A 23,859-nucleotide genomic window follows, 5' to 3' on the forward strand; every position below is an offset into this window, starting at 1 on the left:
AAGGCAGGTGAATCTCTGTGTGGCTCTGATAGAGGTGAACAAACTTCTTGTGAAGAGTTGTATTGTAGGCTGCAGTAAAAGTCAAAACCGTAAAAAAAAACGTAAACCGTAAAAGTCGACCGTTATCTGGTCGTTTCATCAGGCATAAAACAAATGTATGTCTGATGAAACGACCAGATAACAGTCGAGAAACGTGTAGCGGTACTTTTATGGATTAAAGAGATTATTCTATTCCACGGAAGTTGTCCTTTTTATTTCAACTCTGAAAGGGTTTACGGTTTTGACTTTTACTGCAGCCTGCAATACAACTCTTCACAAGAAGTTTGTTCACCTCTATCAGAGCCACACAGAGATTCACCTGCCTTGGTCCAGACGCAGTATACAATTGACCCACCAGTGTGCTAACCACTGAGAGTGTTAGTCTGCCTGATAGCACCGGTCAGAGTACGGTGCATATCCTTTCGGTAAGTCTTTTGATTGTATTCACTCCGACTTAGATCCAACAATATCACGCTATGTGGCGCCCTCTTTTTTATTTCTAAGGTACCTTTATCTGCACATCCTCTCCAACAGTTAGCTGAGGCTCTCTGCCATATCATCCCTAGTCTCTATAGCTTTCACAGCAATAGATTGCTGTATTTATATCTTTCATAGCAAGTGTTTTAGGAGGAGAACTTGGGGGGGGGGGGGAGAGAGAATAGATAATTGGAGCTATTTATACCAATGACTAAAATTAAAAATAAATGTCAGACATGTCTGCTCTTGGTTTCAAGTGGCTGTCCCATGGAACTCGATAGGCAGCAAGCGATTTATTGTATCAATGCTGATCGCAGCTCCGTTATTTCCCTTCCCGGGTCGATGTAGTATGTGTTTCTTCTTCTCTCTGTTCCGTTTTTCTCCATTTATGCACGTGCCATCAGCAACCATTCTATTTACCCACCCCTCAGTTTTTTCCCCACCCTCTTTTGAGAGTGATTTCTCTGCATGAATTTTGTCCGTTTCCTTAAGTAGGACTAAATAAATCATTTGGTTACATTTCAATTTAGTTACTTTAATTAACTTTGTGTTTCACATTTAATTATCTTTCCCTCTGTGTTTTTCATCTACTATATTTTATAACATTAAAACATTACATTTAAAATGTCCTCTGACAAACATGTTACAAAAAAAAGTCTGTAAAACTTATGAATGACATTTCAAATTTATTTGAATTCACAAATTAATTTTATTCCATATTAAAAAAAAAAAAAAAAAACTTGTAAGACTTTAAAAAGAAAACTGTCTCCTACTAAATGAATAGAGGCCAAATCCTCACATACTAGTCTGCAGTACCATACTTCCCAAAGGTGTGGGAACTAAAAAGAAAACGCCTCCTCCCTCAGGCACAGAAGGAAAACTTAGTCGTAAACATAAATGACACCTTTCATATTGTTTCTGACTCACAGTGAGAATAAAAACTCGAATTTTGATAAAGATTCTGATTCTCCCAACCAAAAAAAAAAAAAAAAAACTCTGGTGATGAATGTGAACATCAGATAATTCACCTGTCCCTGAAAGGTGTAAAAGAATTTCTAAATCTGGATATAAAAAATAGGGATAACACAAATGATACATTTTACAGATAGTATTGGAAACAGTCGATTGAACCCCAATAAGCTGCTGAATGGTTACACTCTAAAGAGGTTCCTGATTTTGTGGAACACAGGATGGATTCCATAAAAACAATGCAACAAGCAAGATGTGAGCAGAATATCCCAGGCCTATTCTTCCAAACAATTCGGCAAACATCCCAGAGGTGGACCCTAATAGTCAAATTTATTTCTTCCCCGGAATATTAAAAAAAAAAAAAAAAAACACACACTTGAAAGATCTTGACAAATCTGTCAATAGAAGTTATTAGACTATATGGGCCCTCTAATAAAAATAGTAGAGTTATTAGACGTGCCACTAATACTCTGCTAGAACCCCAAGTGGTCAGTCAGTGGCTTCTTTATGCCACATTGGGAATGCTAATACCTCCATTTCTATCGAAAGGTCGCAAATCCATCCTTAGAAAGATTAACCCTAAACTGTCTGATATGGCTTTAAAATAGCCAAATACTAAAACTAATGGCTTTCTTTTTTGTCCTTCATTAAAGAATGACTTATGGTAATGCATTTTCTTCCTTAAAAAAAAAATATGCCAAAACCTAAATGAAATATTATCCATCCAAACCATGTTTTTGAGAGCTGGAAAAAGATGTGGCCGCTTTCCCGGGCGATCTACAGGCCCCAGTTTCAATACCCAACACCAACTCACTGAAACCTCCACCTCCTAATTTTTCCCTTCCCATTTAAGACCCTGGCAGTCAAGAGGATTCAGATCTAAAACTCGTTCCAGACTTTCATCAAGTAAGTTTTCCCAATTTCACACATTTTCCCCTTTACATAAGCAGGAGACAGAATATCTCTTCACAGAAAACTGGCTTCTTATCACCATAGATTCTAAACAAAATAAAGGGCATAGAAATCGAATTTTTGTATTTTCCGGGCAAAATTCAACTTCCACAACCCATTACTTTTTCAATCGAAGACGCTATAATAGTACAATCAGAAATCAACAAATTCATATCAGAACAGGAAATAGAACCTTGTATTTTTCAGAATAATTAATAAGCAACCTCTTCCGAGTAAAGAAACAAACAAAAAACAATTTTGTCCAGTTTTAAATTTGCACACCTTAAAAATTCTTTGTAACCATTTATTAAAAAATGGAAGGCATTAATTTGCCTTACCTTACCAGTGTATTGTTCCAATAGACCCTTCAGCCCAGATATATCTTAAATTCCAGTGGCAAGGTCACTTGGTGGAAGATGCCAAAGTAAGTACAATCTAGAAACTAGGCATCTGGATTAACATCAAGTGATTTCGGTACCCGCAGACTATCATGTAGCCATATGTCCAGTAAGTCTACAAATTAGTTCCCCCGGGATGTATAACTGAGCTCTTCTTTGACCTTTTTTGTCACTATAGAACTGCTATTGCTATTAAGTGAAACTGAAAAATGTTATTAATCTATATAAAACGAATTGGGTTAAGCTACAGATTTTTGGACTTTTACATTCAGTTGGAATATTTTTTTAGACATCTCATTTAGGACAATGTTATTCAATTTGATGGCGTACACTCCTGGCTCTTCTATTGTAGTGCTGCTCACATACTTGTGCTTGTAAACTTGGCATTTCATTTGCCTCATGTTTAAAATTTCCTCTGCTCCATGGATTTTTATCAAATTAAAGGAAACATTGAATACTAAAAACATATTATAAAGCATAGTATTGAAGTTATTCTCTGCCTCCCTCTAGTCATGGGAGCAGCCATGTTGAAATGTATTTTTTTTTTACTGCATTACAGTGCTGATGTGTTTGCACATGTGCAGCAACTCGCCTTCAGATACCTGCAGCATAAACTAGGTTCCATAATGGTGGCACCCATAATTAGTAGAAGGTGAATGAAATGTGTTTAATGTCCATTTAATGAAACCCGTTGCTTCTTAACTTTCCCTCCGATAACCCTATAGTCTACAAATTAGACACATACCTCTAAGTCTTCACCCTCTGCAGAAATATCTACACTTTGTCCATCATTCATAAATCCAGTTGTTCCTTGAACTACCTACCTTCCACGATGTCCAGTCTATGACAACCCTTTGTGTCAAGTTTCTCCTCATTCCATGTTTTTTTCTATTTGTTCAGTTTCATAATATTTTGACTGCTCCTGTTTTTCCAGTTTGGTTTCAATTTCACCTTTCTCAACAAATCCAAAAGAGGACTCTCATTGGGGATTATTGGTCACTATATGGATCCTATAAGAAATCTGAACTGTTCTTTGTCTCCATCTTTTTCCACAAACCTTTCTCATTGTTCACATGTTTATTTTAATGTTTGTGTTGTATTCTATGCTTTTGTTTTTTTCTGTAATACGTTGAAACGCAGCATTTAGCACTAAAAAAGTTAAAGCAGAATACTTGTCTCTGTGTCCTTCATGAAATCTAGCTTATACCTAAATATATATCTCAAAAATATCCACTTGCCTGACAGGCGAGTAACTGCGTTATGTTTTTGGCATCATATTTTTTTTTTTTTTTTTTAATCGATGGTACACTGACCTTAAGATATATCCACATTGCATATAATTCTAAACTGAAATGAAAGCTCAACATCTACTGATAGAATGAGAGCATTTTTAGTAACCTATCAATGTAGCTTCGCTTTAGAAATAAAAACAATGGGGGGGGGGGATCTACCGCAAAACAGTGATTTCATGACTAATTATGTATACTATGAACAATGGAACATCAACTATTTATTCACATTCAGCTTAGCAATTGGCCGTTACTAACATATTAAGTCCCTAATTGGCTCAGTAGATGTGTACAACTTTGTACCAATAGAGCACTAACAGTATGAAACTTACTTTAATTTTGTGTTTAAAGATATTTTGGAGGTTTAACAACAAGTTTAACCTTTTCACAGAGGTTAAAGGGATAGGAAACATTCATGATTCAGATAGAGCAAGTCATTTTAACACTTAAATTCACTTCTATTTTCAAATGTTCTTCATACTCTTGGTATCACTTGTTGAAAAAATATGTACATATCCTACACTACTAGTGGGAGCAAACTGCTGATTGGTGCCTGCAAACATTTGTCTCTTGTAATTTGCTAACTATATATGTTCATCTAGCTGCGTAGTGCAATGATGTTCCTTTGACAAAGGATAACAAGAGAATGAATCAAATGTGATAATTAAAGCAAACTGGAAAGTTGTCTAAAATTGTATATTCTACCCAAAAGGGACACTGAACCCAAATTTTTTTCTTTCATGATTCAGGCAGAGCATGCAATTTTAATCAACTTTCTAATTTACTCCTATTATAAAAAAATGTCATTCTCTTGCCATCTTTATTTGAAAAAGGCAGCAGCTAAGGAGACAGACAATTTTTGGTTTAGACCCTGGACAGCACTTGTTTATTGGTGGGTGAATTTGTCCACCAATGAGCAACAACCCAGGTTGCTTACCGAAAATGGGCCGGCATCTAAACTTACATTCTTGCTTTTCAAATAAAGACACAGAGAATAAATTGATAATAGGAGTAAATTAGAAAGTTGCTAAAATTGCATGCTCTATCTGAATCACGAAAGAAAAAAAATTTGGGTTCAGTGTCCCTTTAATCGTGAAAGAAAATGTTGCCGTTTCCTATCCCTTTAAGCACACGGTTTGATACCATTTCATAAGACACAGTTAATTATAAAATTAAAATGAATGGTTATTAAAATGTATAGAAATGTGTGTCCATACCAGAGCCAAACAAACGTAAGTCAGGGGTTCAAGAATCTTAAATATATTTGTAAAATGCTTATTTATCTTTATTACCGCAGGTTAGACAGGATGAAACAAAGGTGTTAGTTATCCGTCAGTTTACACCCTTAGTAATGAGGAGCATGAGTACAGTAATAGTGACAGAAAGCATGGCGGCGACGTGCATACTCACGGGGTACTGCGGTCGCTGTACTCATTAGCAACAGTTTCGATGCCTCCAGCCCGGGCCACAGCGACATAGCAGCTCTGAAATCCCAAATCTATTCCCACCACCGACATGTCTGTAGCAAAGTGATGAACACCAGGATCCGGCGAGCAGTCGCACTACTGTCTGCGAAGGGATGAATGGAGCCGGGGAAGATCTCGAAAAATCTCGCTACCCTGTCAGAGGTGGAGTAAAGAGAAGCGACGCCGGCTGCTATCGCGAGATTTTCCTACGCAAGCGTCACAGACTGATGACCCAATCATGTCACCTCTGCGCTTCATAAAGACCAATGAGAAATTTTGTAAAAAACATACTGTACGTCAGAAACAAATAGGCGGCGCTTGGTGACTATGCTCCCTCTTTACGCTTTCTTACCTTTCAAGGGGAGGGGCAATGTCTTTGGTCGCGTACATTTGCGTCACACTTTTTTATGTAGTTGCTACGGATACCACATCGGAAGGGCCATGGAATGAGAACTCTCCTTTGGTTGTGACGTCATTCACCTATAAATAAGCCTTGTTACAAAAAGTTGTATTAATAAATTTTGTATATATTGTTTTATAACTTTCAATAAAACATTTTTATGTGTGTTGCATATACTGTTTTGCATATTGATGTAAAACGAATACAAAATTCAGCATGATGTTTTTTTGCATATATACATATATAAATCCACCCAAGAATGGATACATTGACAATCACAGGGTCTTGATGCTCAAAAAAAGGATTTTAATCCATACTTGACGTTTTGGGGTTACCCGTCCATAGTTGCCAACAGTCCCTAATTTCCAAGGACAGTCCCTGGATTTTGTTGTATGTCCCTGGATTTTTTTTGTCCCTGGAAATGTCCCTGAAAATCTCTTTTGCACAACATTTGTTGTTTGTATGTATATATATATATATATATATATATATATATATATATATATATACACACACACACACACACACATACATATATACAGATAGATAGATGATAAATAGATATAGTGTATTATTTAAATATAATTAATTCCTAATGGAATATTGTTATTATTATTGAATGGGTTCACATATTATTTGTCTTTCTAATTTTGATGCTGTGTTGTAAAAATAACCATATGCCCAGAATGTGTTCTAGAGACTGGGTAGGTGTAAGAGCTTGGTGCTGTAATCTGTATAATAAACTATGGATAAGTCTAAATTATACTATTACTTTCAAATGGGTGTGTTTTGATTGCAGAACTGAGTGGGCGGAGCAGTTAAACAGTAGGTCGTCAATACTCCAGTAACCCGCTTGCTTGCTCTGCTGCAAAGTGTCCCTAGAATTTTTTTAAAAATGTTGGCAACTATGCCCGTCTTCAGACAATAATATACACACAATGTATCCCCTACCTTACTTATATCCATGGCAACCCCAACGCAACCTCAAAGCGTCCATGGCAACTCGTAATATACCTATTAGAAAATGCGATCACACAAAAAAAGTATAAGTGACTATTGCTGGTGAGAAGTTAAAAACGTATAAAAACAATCCGCATGATCACTATTAGCAAATTGGTGCATTATGTCCTCCTGACATATAGGATCCTAGTCATTGATAGATTACTCTATTTTAAGATGGACATATATATATGTGTATAGTACGTCTAATAGCATACCTTACTAAATTATCAATTTATTCATATATTTGTACTATATATGTAAAATATCTTGGAGTGTTATACACCGAGTTCATGGCTTCATCAAACAAAGGGTTGTTACAGATGCCTGGGATGTGTGACCTGCAATGGTCAGACAACTGGACACATTTTCAGCCATCCTTGCAAGAACAAGAAATTCTACTTACTACATCAAGTGATGTGTACCACTGCCCACATAGTTTATCTCCTGCACTGTCCCTGTAGGAAATTCTATGTGGGAAAAACAGTGGACACACTGAGAACACGTATGGCAAACCATAGAATGGCCATTATGGTAGTCATAGCGAAGAAGTAATCTGAACAACTGGTGGCTAGGCACTTTGACGAAGCAGGGGCACAGAGTCTCGGACTTAAGGTACACCATAATAGACCACATACCACCACCAGTGAGAGGAGGGGACAGAGCAAGGACCCTACTCCAGTGTGAGGCATGATGGATCTACACCCTAGGCACTTTGAAACCCCAGAGGACTCAACACCAATTTGGACTAGCATTGCTTCATGTAAATGAGAGTTATACAATCTATTAATGATTGTTCACATGCATTGTTTAAAACAATCGTGGACGGTTTCATAACTTATTGAGTAGTGTAGATCAGTAAAGGTTCTACTCAGTTCTATCTTACTCTGGGATGTTTTACATATATAGTACAAATATATGAATACATTGATAATTTAGTAAGGTATGCTATTAGACATACTATACACATATATATGTCCATCTTAAAATAGAGTAATCTACCAATGACTAGGATCCTATGATATGTGAGGACATAATGCACTAATTTGCTAATAGTGATCATGCGGATTGTATTTATACATATGTTTTTAACTTGTCACCAGTACTAGTCACTTATACAGTTTTTTGTGTGATTGCATTTTCTACTAGGTATATTACGAGTTGCCATGAACGCTGTGAGGCTGCGTTGGGGTTGCCATGGATACGAGCACGCTAAGTGTAGTTAGAGTGCGACAGACGCATGGATTACGTCACAGGCTTCCAGAACGCTGCTGTCAGCGGCATGGCAAACTCTTGATAGTGAAGGGGTATAAGTAAGGTAAGAGGAGATACATTGTGTGTATATTATTGTCTGAAGACGGGGGTAACCCCAAAAGTCACGTATGGATTAAAATCAATTTTATTGAGCATCAAGACCCTTTTACTGTATCCATTCTTGGGAGGATTTGTGTAATTTTGGGATTGCACTCGGGGCATAAGAACATTACAAAAAGTGTTGTGAGTGATTGACCCTACTTCTATCTATCTATCTATCTATCTATCTATCATATATATATATATATATATATATATATATATATATGTGTGTATATATATATATATATATCAAGATAATTTAAACCCTAAAAATCCTAAAAAGAATTTGTAAACATGTTGAAAAAAGCAAATGAGGAACTTGTAAAAGGCTTATTACAGTAACAGTAAGAAGAGTTTAAAACCTTAATAAAAATGAAAGAAGTAAGGACATCTCCTTACTTCCCAAAGGCAGTTTAATCTATATGGAATTAGATAAGGCAAGATTACAAGTTGCGCGGTATGTCTTTTCCGTGCTCGATATGGTCTTTTCGCAACAAAATGTAATTGCGCAGATATTACAAGTTTTGAACAATCACGATTGCGCACGCACAGTCGCCTTTTACACAACAATCCATTCCGCGCTCAAAGAGCTGTAGTTACCAGTTTACTGCAACAAAAAGTGTCACAAAGCACTTAAAAAATACATAAGAAAGTACGGTTACACTTATATTAACACTGTCTATTAAAAATTATTTTAAAAATATATTGCACACAAAAGTTATAAGAGCTCAAAGATAGGAGATCTCGGGTGTTAGAAAAAATAATCAGACGCAGGGATTTTATATTGACATACATACACATACATAGAGAAACATGAATATATATAGATATATGTTTCACTATGGAGATAATGAAAATATTTCACATTACAATCTTATGCACATTAAACAATATCTCAGATGGATTTTCAAAGAGATATTCACATATAGATCTCAAGATAGCTAGACATATATATTCATATAAATATCTTGCTATCCATAGATATATCTGTCCAAAATCATCACATATATGCGGAATCTGTTGGCGCTCTACAAATACCTGATAATAATAATAATAAATATTTATTTACAAATAAATAGAACATATTCTGTTAACAAAACATTCTTGCAATATGAAATATTCGCATTTTCATGTACACTTTTCGAGGAGAATACGTCATGGGCTTTGCGCAACAGTAGAGTGTTGTTTTTTTTTTCTATTTGTCTTCTCCATTGATTTTTATGGGGGAATACGTGAACTCGCACGCAAATTGGCTTTTTGGACTACGCGGGTTAATGCACGCAAAATAATTTATTTTGCAACTTGTAATACCTGTGCAACCCCAAATGCACAAAAACCTTAACACGTGGTGTAGTGTTTTCGTAATTGAAAAAGATTTGTAATCTTGGCCATAGATAGATAAATAGATAGATGATAGATTAGATAGATATATATTTATATATTTACTATAACACATTTTTTTATATATGATTTCTTTGATTTTAAAATTGGGCTACAGGACACCTTACCAGATTGCCTAATTGTTCTGCATTTTGCAGAACTGTCCTCTCCAAGGCAAACTTGACTTTGAAAGTGGATCTACTGACCCTGACCTCTGCACTCCTGCCCTCACAAGATTCTGAGACTCAAACGTGGGCTGTTATGACTTGGCAGGCTAGCCTTCTGGTCTCGAGTGTTACCCAGGGTAAGTTTATCTAATAAAAGAAAGCTGCCAAATCAAAATATGAGGCAGGGGGATAAAGTATTTCAGACCTGTTTTCCAGATCACATGGATAAGTAAAAGTACACTGTGAAATTAAAAATAAATGTATGCAAATCCATCCATACTCAGAAATCCGCAATAAGCATACATTTGTAATATCTAACAACTAATATGATTTTATTACTTTATGTTATTGAAATCATTAAAGGTCCACTCAATGCAGTAGAATTGCAAAATTAACAAATGCATAATAAAAAAAAACAATACAATAACACATACTATGAATTTCAAATAAGCAGTATATTTTTTTTCTGACAATTTTTTTATTTTCTCCCATTATCCGGCCCCCTGTATCATGTGACAGACATCAGCCACAGACTAGTATATGTATACCCCGTGATCTTGTGCACATGCTCAGTAGGATTTTGTTCCCCAGAATATAAAAAGACTCTGCAAAATTTGATAATAACAGTAAATTGGAAAGTGTCTTGAAACTGCATGTTCTTTCTGAATCCCATAAAAATTTATTTTTACTTGAGTGTCCCTTTAAATTCCTTACAAATTGTAAATATCATAAAATGTATCCAGATTCTGTAATCAAAATTAGTACAGTTTCTAAAATTATCAAAATTTTCAGTTTGTATAGTCTTCCACTGAGGGCAAAATGTATCAAAGTGAGAATAAGAAAATGTTCACGTTTGTCGTGAAAAAAGCTCATAAATGATTTCACATTATTTATAAAAGGTTATGCTCCAAAACAGTCGCAACTTTTCATATGTGCGAACAAATTGACTCATGATCATTTGCAAGACTTTAATATATGCAAATAAGTTGTCTGGAAATCTCTAATTCTTGTATTAATTTCTATTGGCATTTTAAACTGCCCGTATATTTTTGCAGTTATATATTTCAAAACAGTGAATATTACATGCCCCACCTTTCATAATCTCGCCAATTTGTAGGTTGCGAAGTAGTGAAAGAGAAAGAACAATGTTGTTTGTCTGGAGTGAAAATGGAAAATTTATTTTTCTTGCCCTAATGGCTGTATCTAGGGTTATGTCAGGGTACCTGTGAAGTAACATTAAATAAACTACAGATGTATCACATAATTTTATATTTCATTTGAGCTAATATCTAATTTGATGTGAATTGATCTCACTATAGCCCCTGCCCCCTCACTGCTGCTTAAGACAAGTTGAGGACAAAAGGAAAACATTTGTCTCAATTAGTGAAGGCAGATTTCTTCAAATGAACACCCACATATGGAGTTTCCTACCCAAAATGTATAATAAAAGTCCAGATAGGTAATGACCCCATGTGGAGATCACAATCGCACTCTCTGCAAAGACTCTTTGAAACTTGGCCTTTGAAGCTCAGGAAGATAGTAATTAACACAATGGCTCACTGGATTATCTTTGAAGACTGAATACACATTCTTGTCTAAAAGGAACATATGCCAAAATTCACTCACAGGCAGGTGAAAACAGTTTGGTATTTTAAATAACCTATATTATACATTTTTAAAATCCTTAATTTATACCTTAATATGGTAAATGTAAATAGATAGATCTGAAGACTGTCCTGTATTGGATAGATGTCTTCTATATTGAATGGCTACATTGGTAAATTTGAAATGTGTTCTAGAGTCTCAGAGTAATAACATCTGTTTCTTTATATTTTTCAGACACATAATAACCCAACAAAATGGTGACTAGGAAATACAGTATATATTTACCAGTATATCAAATGAACTGATATACAAAATAAATCAGATAAACATATATATTTTATTGATTTATACTACTAGTCCCTCAAAAAATGCAACTTTAAAGGCATCTAATAAGTACACAAGTAATTGGTGCTGTGAATTATATCATATGTTTTTATACACTCAACAAAAGATATACAGATATGCAATATTTATATTAATATGGGATAATAATCCAATATAAATATAGCTATATGAAATTACAACCGATTGCTAATCTAAAGGTATATATGTGATATTAAGATGATAACTGAGATATTAATTAGATCTATACTGAAGGTATTGTGGTCCTTTTAAATCCTTTCATGGAAAATGTGATTTTTTAAATGCATTTTAAAATATTACTAGAGATATGCTCATGTTTAGTCTCTATAAATACATGTTAAAATATATTAGATGGGACATATATGTTAACCAGATAAGTTTATTAATATCAGGAACTAGTGAGTATATTAAATATACAATTAAAAGATATAGTAAGCTGCCAACAGTGTTGAAAATGAAACTGCATTTCTGGTTGTCTGCTACCCTCTAGTGGACTAAAACTGATATGACAGCCAAACAAATTGACTGTTAAAACATATGCAGAACCAAGTAAGCCAGTAAGGGTCAAGCTCCAAGGGCCAATCAGGGACAGGCTCCATTAGGGGCCAATGGGAAGACAAGCATTCGGTAAGTGTGTATCCAAAAGGTTCACCAATGGTTAGAATAAAAAAATGTGGAGTTTATCACGTGATATATTCTCTTGCACAGAGGAAAAAAGGGGTCTATGCTGCTGAGTTTTAACTCTCTGAATTATCTTGCTGCCTTGGTTTACAGAAAGCAACATTGGGCCTAAACCTTTTATTCTCTCAATTGCAAATACCTTTATTATTTATAAAGTGGACTGGATTTATCTGAAAAGCTGAACTTCAAATTGATTTATTTGGTGATGTAAGAGATTTCTTTATATTTTTATTTTTTTTAAATCAAAGGTATTCTAAAGCTATAGATAGATAGATTGCAGTTGGTAATTTAAAGAGCATATTTGGTATTTTAAGTTATATTCATAGTCCTTATAGCTTAGTACTAAATCATTTTATTTGCTAGATAAAGGTATTTTGTATTTCATATCTCTAAGTCAGGCTTATTATTGTGACATTTCATATAAATTAGTTATTGTGGTTAAATCTCTGATTGTTGTAAATTAAGCAGAGTAAGCTTGTAATCCATATTGGGCATTGAATTAGAATTATTGGCTAATTATAAAAGATTCTGGTATTTTATTGTGATATTTTAATGTCATTCGTTGTAAGTAAGGTTCATTTTAGAGATATATTTTGTTTTGTTTTGTAAAGAATATTGTTATGGAATAAGCGTGTATAATTGATTCATAATCTAGTTTCTAAATAAATATAATTCAGTGTGTATATAAATTTAACCAATATACGAATTTAGGAATAAGTATTAATTTCAATTGTTTCGTATATACATTTTAATTGGAGGTTATTTTAAAGAATAATAATAAATAAATTATATTTATAACCTGTTATATACCTACAGTTAGAAATTGCCCACAACAGGGCGCAGAACCTGATAAATAATAATAAATTAAATAACAAAAAGGTATATACAGTACAGATTTATAAAAAAAAAAGTAAAATAATTTAAAGTGCAATTTAAAAAGTGCGCTCAAAAGAACAAAGTTAACGAAAATAGACAGGCAAATTTCCTTGATGAAAGAGAACCAGAACATTCTAACAAAAAAGCACATGATTAATTTATTTTGTTATAATAAAAACAATAAAACCATTTCCCGTGGCTAAATTTATAATGGCCTAAGATTGATAAATTAAGTGAAAACAAAATGTTTGCAAGAAAACTAGATCAGCCATAAAACGGTAATCGTGGAGTGAATGAATAAAACGTCTTTATTACAAAAAAAGATTAAAATCGAAAGGCATACACAAGAAAAAGCACAGCAGGTGTGGCACTGTCTAGCTTACGCGTTTCGACTTTAAGCCGTAGTCATAGCCTATAGTTCTATGTGACACACCTATTAAATACACAAATCTTAAATCTAATTGGTTAAAAGAAATTGAAACACACCTGTTGCTTACCTAATCTATGCAATGTGAAACTATATTGTAAAAAACCTACTTAGCAAATTAAGCACTACTGGGAGCATACTATTTGTTAGCATACAGCGTGACCGAGGAATGCAAAGGGGAAACATTAGGAGATAAATGCATAGTTAAAGCAAATGTACATATTGTTGCACAAAGGGTACACATAATGACCTAACATTGAAAGAATGTGATGACATAGAAGCTAAGCTGCATTAAGGGTCATAAGTACTCCAAGCGCAGGCATCCTTAGTGTTAGTAGGCAGCACAGTAGGGGACAGCAGAGATCCCAGAGTGGGACCTTTCCTATATGCACACCTAACCCCACTTTTAACTGTTTCAATTAATTTGTCATCAGCCTGTAGGATTTTAAAATGTTTGCGTATAATGGAGCAGATGTCATTGTATTGCCCACTGTGTGTGGTAACAAAGGTGACTCCATTGAAAGACTTAGAATCAGTGTCCTGTCTATCAGCCAGGAGACTAGCTCTAGATTTAAAATTCACTGAGTGTTTAGCCCTACAGATTGCTTTTTTAGGGTATTGTCTTTGTTGTAACCTGGATTCAAGGTCCCTAGCTAATATCCTAAAGTCACTATCGTCTGAGCAGTTCGTTTTGAGCCTGATCATCTCCCCCTTGGCAATCGCTTCAGGGACATGTTTTGGATGACAACTTGTACCAAACAGCACTGAGTTCCCTGAGATTGGTTTCCTATAGGAAACTGTTTTAACTTTGCCGTTGGGGAGCCCTATAAGGGTAAGATCTAAGAAATTGACAGTCTTGTCATTAGATTCAAATGTAAATCTGAGATTCATATAGTTTAAATTAAGATATGTGCAAAATTCTTCTGCTTGATTTTGAGTTCCTGTCCATATAAAGATCAAATCGTCTATATATCTCTTGTATGTAGATACATAGGCACGAAAAGGGTTACTATCTCCGAAGATGTGGAAGAACTCCCAGAATCCTAGAAAAAGGTTCGCATACGAGGGGGCAAATTTCACCCCCATCTTTGTTCCACATCTTTGGAGATAGTGCACCCCCCTCAAACACAAATTAATTGTGTGTAAGGAGGAACCCCACTACCTTCACAATGAAACAATTGAAATCTTCAGTGTAATCAGCGAAATTCTCTAGAAAAAAAGCATAATGCATTTAAACCTTTATCGTGTGGTATGCACGAGTAGAGTGAGACAGCATCCACAGTCAACCATCTAGAATTTGATGTCCAAACAACATCTTCCATTAATTGTAACACATGTTTTGTGTCCCGCAAGTATGAGGGCAGAGAAGTTACAATCGGCTGTAGGATGCTGTCCAACCACTCAGATAAATTGCACAACAGGGAATCAACCCCACTCACAATTGGGCGACCCTTCACTTCAGAGAGGGACTTGTGGACCTTGGGAAAATGATGAAAGCGGGGATTTTAGGAAAATCAGGAACCAGGTATGCAAAAGTTGTCGAATCGATAAAACCTGATTCCACTCCCTCATCCAAAAGATCCACAAGATCCCTCCTGAAAACAGAAGTTGGATCACATTTAAGGATGGAGTATTCATCCTCATTGTTAAATTGTCTTAATGCCTCTGCAACATAGGCTTCACGGTCAAGTACAACAGTCATGCCGCCTTTATCGGCTTTTCTTATGGTAATGCTGGAGTTATCCTTTAACTCCTTAACTGCTGTTAAGAAGAATCAAACATAAATAAAAAGAGAGGGACCTATTTATACAATATAGTATTTTTCTTTCTATGAAAGCATTGTAACCAGGGTCAAGTCCAGCTGGAACGCATGGGAACGGAGTTCCTGTACTATTTTTGCAGGAGGAACTAAGTTCCCCCTGAATAGAGAATAGAAATGTTTTAGCTGCTGCTGATGGGAGGAGCTAGATCACAGTCTGTTTTGAGGGATAGTGAGGTCCTCTAGTATTGGGCAGTAACACTTCCTACAATACACTAAATGCAAGCCTGGCACCTGTTCTACTGAAGCTAATCTGGCTATGCCCCATGTGAGTTAAAAACAAAGTATTGGGCACCCTAGATCTTCACATTAAACAGTTATTCATGTGTGCCTAGTTTAGTAATTTTAAAGTTGCTTTAAAAAAAGTTCAGAGTTTCCCCAAAGAAAAATGTGCTCATCAAGCAAGGAAGAATCATGTCCTTCCAGCTTCCTGCTTTCTCTCAGGTTTGATGAGGTTTGCAAGGGAAATGCATGTGTACAGACAAAGGAAAATAGTCCTTGGAATTAAATGTGTCTGTAAAACATCTTGTAGTAGGATAAGTCCAATTACTTTATTTTATTCACCAATAGTATGTATAGTTTGTTTATCTAATTTGGCGTCTGTATGTCTATCCATTTATAGTCAGTGGGCCAGGTTCTCTGAAGAACGCTGACCTGTGCAAGATAATGTATTTGCTGCAGATTCAACCTTACCAGTTTCATCCCAATGTACAAGTTGGCCTGTTTTGCTTTCAATGTTACTGTACGGTCATGCCTCCTGCTTCCTCTGCCAGTGTAACTTGCTTCACATTTACTTGGTATACGTGTTAATGGTAAAAGAAAATAACACTCAGATGCCTTGTGACCATAATTTTACTTTAAATCACAGATGTTTCGATTACAGAGCCTTACACATCCTGAGAGCCAGGGGGTTAAATTTCCTAAAATGTTACAAAGGATCTTAGCTTTTTGGATTATTCAACATCATCTATGTACAAATGCCCCTTTATGTGTTCTAAAAAGTGTGTGTCTGGCTTCTCAGTATTCAGAATCAGTAAAATTTCACCCCTGCCATGTAAATATGTAACCATGGGTTTCCATCCTCAGGCCCAAAGGCAACTATTAAAACCTTCATTGGTTTTAACTTGCTTTCATTAACCAGAGTGTATAGATTATATACATAAATGAGTAAATGAGTCCTGACAGTTTAAATTCAGAGCGTTGCTGCGGATTACCATAGCAACGCTCTGAATCATTTCCTGCTTAGCGGGAAAGAAGGACATGCAGCATCACCATGGCTAGCAAAGCTAACGCCGGGCACAGGACTCAGAAGTCAATGGCATGCACATCTAAGGCAAGGGGGCTGTGATTTCCACTGACAATCTTTATGCTGCAATTTACTTGAAACACTGAAGTATCCGATATTTACCATGATCCAAATTAATTATTACAATATATACTATATATATATATATATATATATATATATATATATATATATATATATATATATATATATATATATATATATATATAGCCACAATAAAAGTTACATTTTACAACAATATCCTACGTTATGCTTTTTTGCCAATATTGACAGTTTTGAGCTAGAGGCAATCTTTTCACCTAATTTTTTAGGTTATTTTGTTTTATGTATTTTTCAATGCCTATGTACAACTAACTATCTGTTGAAACCTATAATATGAAGAATTCCTTTTCCCTAAACAAAGTCAACAGTTAGATATTACCTATTTTTTATCATAATTATTCTTTTCTTTCCCTTTCCTCATATTTCTTTGAACTTTTCAAATTTAATGTTAAAGCTATTTTTGTCCCGTTGACCTGTTATATCATAACTCATTTTTGACTGACTAACATTTTAATATGGATTTTATTTTGAGCTTGAAAATAGAACATGCTCTGTTTAGTAAAATGGTTGTCTGTAATTAGGACACTTTGTTTAAGCTGAGCTACTGGCTGCTATATCTATATACTTGAATCTCAATGTGCCTGTAATGATCCGTCAATATGATCATCCTTTGGTGATTCCTTCACTGTGTGTATGTATGTATGAGTAAGTGCGTGTGTGCGCATGTGTGTATGTGTGAGTGCTTGTGCAAGTGTGTTTGTATGTGAGTCTGTGGGTGTACGTGTGTGTGTGTATGTATATATATATATATATAATAGCAAAGTTCAGTATCTGCACTCTCACCAACTCTCCACAACTGCCAGGGTGCTCTAAGTAGTATGTAGCAGGCAAATAATTTCAAGCACTCTCTGGACTTCTGACAACAAGAGCAAAATTTATTGTAGTGACGTTTCGGGACCAAAACTGTCCCTTCTTCTGACAAACAAAGGTGAGCGTGTGCAAAAAACTAAAGACCAAACCAAAATAAGGTATGGATAAGTGATAACAAACAGATGTGTAGTTGTAAACGTGTTAAAGTGTCACAAAATATCAACATAAATATCTGTATTAGTATTGTGTAAACTTCATATATCTAAGTGAGCTCTGATCACACAAATCAAATTGCAAAAGAATTTTAATGCAGATTCAAATAATAAATATCGGAGATTCAACCCTCCATACAAGTGCATAAAATGGATTCTACCACTACACAAGGTAAACACCCCTCACCATTGATAGGTTCTAGTGCACAGTCTTAACAATTCTGTCAAATGTGCATATAAGGGTCATCTACTCATAGGGTTGGAGACTGCTTACACGGTCATTTGGCTTGTATTGCCAATGTACATTTATATGGTTATGTGGTTCTGCTCTTTAACACAGCATATGTCAGTTATAACACTGCACGATTGCAATGTGTATGGCACATTGTTACACTCAACTGGCCACAGTTTGACTACTAGGTGCCTGTTTTAACCCATATGAAAGAATCTATATCAGTGACGGCTGAGTATAAACAGCATGGTATGTGAGGCTGTAATTGTTGCTATTGATTAAAAGGGGTATTTCAAGATTGAGATTGACTTTGCTTAGACATTAGACATGATGATGTTTGTTCTTCACAGGTTCGCTAAACGTTATATGTACTTAGAACCCTTTATGCCATAGGCATTTTTTGAACACACTCTCTTGTATGATTGAGTGAGGAGGTCTAATTTTGTGCCTTCCCGTGTCATAATCTGATAGGGATATTCTTGATTCATCTTGTGAATTCCTACATTGAGTGGACCTAGTGCGCTTCTTATATATTGATGCAACTATGAGGTATCGTGTACTACATTGTTGTATCTCTCCTATAAACTTATACCCATGTATGTACTTAGGTGTGTACGGTATCTGGATAATTTATTGCAGGACACATCTGAGTTAGATGAGTGGTCCTGGCGGCATTGTTGCTATCACGTGGCAGGTTGTGGCCATGGATTTGCGAGATATCCTTGTTTGGGAGCTTGGGTTGTCCAGATTTTATTTATTAGTATAAGTATTTGGTGCAGGGATAGGCACAGACAAAGGCTGTGGCGGACATTTTCCAAAGTACATCTTAGTGAAGGACACCAAGGTACATTTGAAATTAAAAACATTATTTTATAGTGCTTGATGTTATTATACTGATGCAGATACCACTGATCCTATAACCAGCCCTCCTCTGGCTATACCCATGTGCCAGTGTTACTACTGTGTCATTAAATATAGTGCTGGCTCTTATTATACTGATGCAGATACCACTGACCCTACAACCAGCCCTTGTCTGGCTATACGCATGTGCCAGTGTCACTACTGTGTCTTTGTATAGAGCTGGGTGTCATTATACAGATGCAGATACACATCCAGTATTTCACTCAGGGTTTAATTATTCCATAACTTATCACCCAATATCGCTAGCAGTTATTTAATCAGAAAGAAAAGATATACTAAGGTTTGTGGCGGACACTGCAAGGGCTAGTCACGGACACCAGTGTCCGTGTACGGACACCTTGCCTATCCCTGATTTGGTGATGGGTGTGTTTATTTTATTCTTGTTTCAAATATTGGTTGTTTTTTCTTTTATTCAACAGTTTTGACTTGTCTTGATGAAGGCTTCTGCGAAAGCCGAAAACGTCGACCTATAAATGATGTTACTAAAAAAAATAAATGATAACTTTCTGCTGACACACAATTATCACAAATCCTGAGAGTGCCCTTAATTTTTGCATTTTGTTCTACATATTGTTTGAGGATTGCACCCAGGTTCTGAATTATTTACCAAAGTAGGAGTGCTGGAACACCCGCTGCTTCAACTATATATATATATATATATATATATATATATATATATATATGATATATTATACATTAAAAACTATATATTATATATACTATATTATTTATCCATTTACTTTAAAAATAAATCATAACAAAAGAAAAAAGAAAAGAAAAAAAATTTCGCTCTATTTTTTTATTTTAATGTATATTTTCCTTTTTCTGTTTTTTAAATCTTTGGAACAAATCCATTGCAAAATCCATACTAAAAACAGCACAAGAGTCCATCCACCATGATATAAATAAAAAATGGAACTGCCCTAATTTTGTAGCCAAGAGACAGACACACATACATACACACATGCGCTCACACAAGCACACATATACATACACACAAACACACACAGACATATATATATATATATATATATATATATATATATATATATATATATATAGCAGGCAAATAATTTCAAGCACTCTCTGGACTTCTGACAACAAGAGCAAAATTTATTGTAGTGACGTTTCGGGACCAAAACTGTCCCTTCTTCTGACAAACAAACAGTGCAAAAATCAAACTTAAAGGGACAGTATACTGTAAAATAGCTTTTCCCTTAATGTGTTTACAATTGCTTTTTTTACCAACTGCAGAGTAAAAAATGTATGAAAATTAGCTTTTTAAGGTTTATTTGTGTATATTAAAGCTCTGATTTTGTGTTTTGAAGCCACAACCTAATAAAATGGGTTGAGCTTGTAGGTATAATCAGATTTCATTACTGTATCACATTGTGTACATATACCTGCTACTTTATCTTATATCTGTCCTTAAAACAATCACCAGTACTTTGAGAGAACAATGGAAAATCAACATTGTATTACCTTATCTCTGCTATATCCGACTGGGAGTGTAATTTCTTCTGCTGGCTGTGTTTACAAAGCTTATCTATAGCTGGTACGCGCGGCCACAAACTTTCAGAATAGGTGGGGATACCACATGCTAAATTAACAATTTCAAATGCCAATATAAGGGTAAAGGAGCTACTTGTAAACAATTTAATACACTCCAGCAGGTAAAGTGGATCATTGGGAACAAATTAAAGGGAAGAAAATTTTTGAGTAAACTGTCCCTTTAAATAGGCCCATCAGACCCTCCCCTATGTTGCCACCAATCACAGGTGAGCGTGTGCAAAAAACTAAAGACCAAACCAAAATAAGGTATGGATAAGTGATAACAAACAAATGTGTAGTTGTAAACTTGTTAAAGTGTCACAAAATATCAACAAAAATATCTGTATTAGTATTGTGTAAACTTCATATATCTAAGTGAGCTCTGATCACACAAATCAAATTGCAAAAGAATTTTAATGCAGATTCAAATAATAAATATCAGAGATTCACCCCTCCATACAAGTGTATAAAATGGATTCTACCACTACACAAGGTAAACACCCCTCACCATTGATAGGTTCTAGTGCACAGTCATAACAATTCTGTCAAATGTGCATATAAAGGTCATCTACTCATAGAATCAAAATACTCCTCATACTGTGAGTTATCCGTGCATCTATCACAGAGGTATAATATAAACAATGGGCTCAGATCGCCGCTAAGTGCTAATATCAGCATAACATATGAGAACACACCCCTCATACTCTAATAGGGCAAGCGTGAAAACGCCTCACCCCATTCATTGGAACAATTGTGGTATAAATATAAAAGAAAAGAAAAGCATACACACACTGAATTTCATGTTTAGCGACTAGATCATTGACCTGGTGCATAATTTCATATACCTATTTAGGTTATGTCTTGATACTATCCATCTGTGTACGGATGGTATGATCCCCCTGTTTCTATTAGTTACAGTGGTTATATATATGTTCTTCCAGTTCATTATGAGTATTGCCTGGTCTGGCTCCCCTCTTATATAACTTCTTAACATTATATATGCTTTAGCCCTAGGGGAGAGTTTAGATCACCGGTGAGTTCCCTGTGGATTCACTGGATACTATCACATGCATTATGATGCTTACATTTGGTATTCCGAGGTTTGCGCATGCCTGTATGGGCTATACACTGAGGTGTGATTGTTATTAGCAACAGCTGAGCTGTGACGGTGTCCTGACCCCCCCCCGCAATTGACCATTCATAGGTCAGGGGTGTGGGTTTAAATAGCTTCTGGGCACAGCTAGTTTCATACGACTTTCTCGGTTTTTGGTGAGCACGGCGGATTGCCGTTATGAGGTAGGTACTATGATATAGTGATCCCGGTTTTGACTTTCAGCTTCTTTATGGCTAACTGGCATAATGTAGATGGGCTTCAGGTAACTAACAGTGGCCTTGAAAAAATAATTTTCGTCCATGTAGTTAATATGATTATGTTTGTGTATTACAGCCTCCTCTAACTTAGCGAGTGGGGTTTTCCGTATAGGCTTTGGGAATACAGTAGTATACAAGGTGCCACTTCTTTTAACATGTACCTACTGCATATGCTATGGGCTTACAACGTAATGTGTGAGGCTTTATTGCGAAAGGGTGGGAGACTGCTTACACGGTAATTTGGCTTGTATTGCCAATGTACATTTATATGGTTATGTGGTTCTGCTCTTTAACACAGCATATGTCAGTTATAACACTGCACAATTGCAGTGTGTATGGCACATTGTTACACTCAACTGGTCACAGTTTGACTACTAGGTGCCTGTTTTAACCCATATGAATGAGTCTATATCAGTGACGGCTGAGTATAAACAGCATGGTATGTGAGGCTGTAATTGTTGCTATTTATTAAAAGGGGTATTTCAAGATTGAGATTGACTTTGCTTAGAAATTAGACATGATGATGTTTGTTCTTCACAGGTTCGCTAAACGGTATATGTACTTAGAACCCTTTATGACATACAGTCAGTTGGGCTTATTTGTGTATCTAGTTAAGCCTTTTGGTGTAAGTTCAGTAGAATAGTAGTCTATGGACACACTTTTTGGTTGGCACATGTCCACATTATTGGTTATTCCACAGTGCAATATCAGGGGTTAAATATCAGACATTTTTTGAACACACTCTCTTGTATGATTGAGTGAGGAGGTCTAACTTTGTGCCTTCCCGTGTCATAATCTGATAGGGATATTCTTGATTCATCTTGTGAATTCCTACATTGAGTGGACCTAGTGCGCTTCATATATATTAATGCAACTATGAGGTATCGTGTACTACATTGTTGTATCTCTCCTATAAACTTATACCCATGTATGTACGTACGTGTGTACGGTATCTGGATAATTTATTGTAGGACACATCTGAGTTAGATGAGTGGTCCTGGCGGCATTGTTGCTATCACGTGGCAGGTTGTGGCCATGGATTGGCGAGATATCCTTGTTTGGGAGCTTGGGTTGTCCAGATTTTATTTATTAGTATAAGTATTTGGTGATGGGTGTGTTTATTTTATTTTTTTTTCAAATATTGGTTGTTTTTTCTTTTATTCAACAGTTTTGACTTGTCTTGATGAAGGCTTCTGTGAAAGCCGAAACGTCGACCTATAAATGATGTTACTAAGAAAAATAAATAACTCTCTGCTGACACGCAATTATCACAAATCCTGAGAGTGCCCTTCATTTCTGCATTTTGTTCTACATATTGTTTGAGGATTGCACCCAGGTTCTGAATTATTTACCAAAGTAGGAGTACTGGAACACCCGCTGCTTCAACTGTATTAAACCTCTTCCACGCAGCCACAGTTTATTGTGCACATACCCTATCATTGTATCTTTGATCAAACTCACCAATTGTTTTTAACTATCACTTGAGGTGTTGTTGGGCAATACCAATTATTTTCTTTTTCCTTGGATATCTCAGCACACGTGTGGACATAACGATACCGCACTACTACTATGGATGAACCACCGCAAGCCAGTGGCCAACAGTTTGGTGGACAAGAAGGGGGAGTGGAAGAAGGTATTTTTGCATTTACTGATGAAGATGCTGCTCGCATCCTAGAATTTTGTGAGTCTGAA

General features: G+C 35.6%; 1 protein-coding gene across 1 annotated transcript in view; it reads right to left on the reverse strand.

The window, feature by feature from the left end:
* HSPA4 (heat shock protein family A (Hsp70) member 4) overlaps positions 1-5,753 on the reverse strand; it is a 164,230-nt gene extending 158,477 nt beyond the window's left edge. Inside the window, exon 1 of the mRNA XM_053717170.1 lies at positions 5,534-5,753. Coding sequence (XP_053573145.1) covers positions 5,534-5,640 — 107 coding nt within the window. The 5' untranslated portion in view covers positions 5,641-5,753. The remainder of the gene's footprint in view (positions 1-5,533) is intronic.
* Positions 5,754-23,859: the final 18,106 nt, after the last annotated feature.

Source organism: Bombina bombina, chromosome 6 (assembly GCF_027579735.1).
Source record: "Bombina bombina isolate aBomBom1 chromosome 6, aBomBom1.pri, whole genome shotgun sequence".
NCBI classification, from domain to species: domain Eukaryota; kingdom Metazoa; phylum Chordata; class Amphibia; order Anura; family Bombinatoridae; genus Bombina; species Bombina bombina.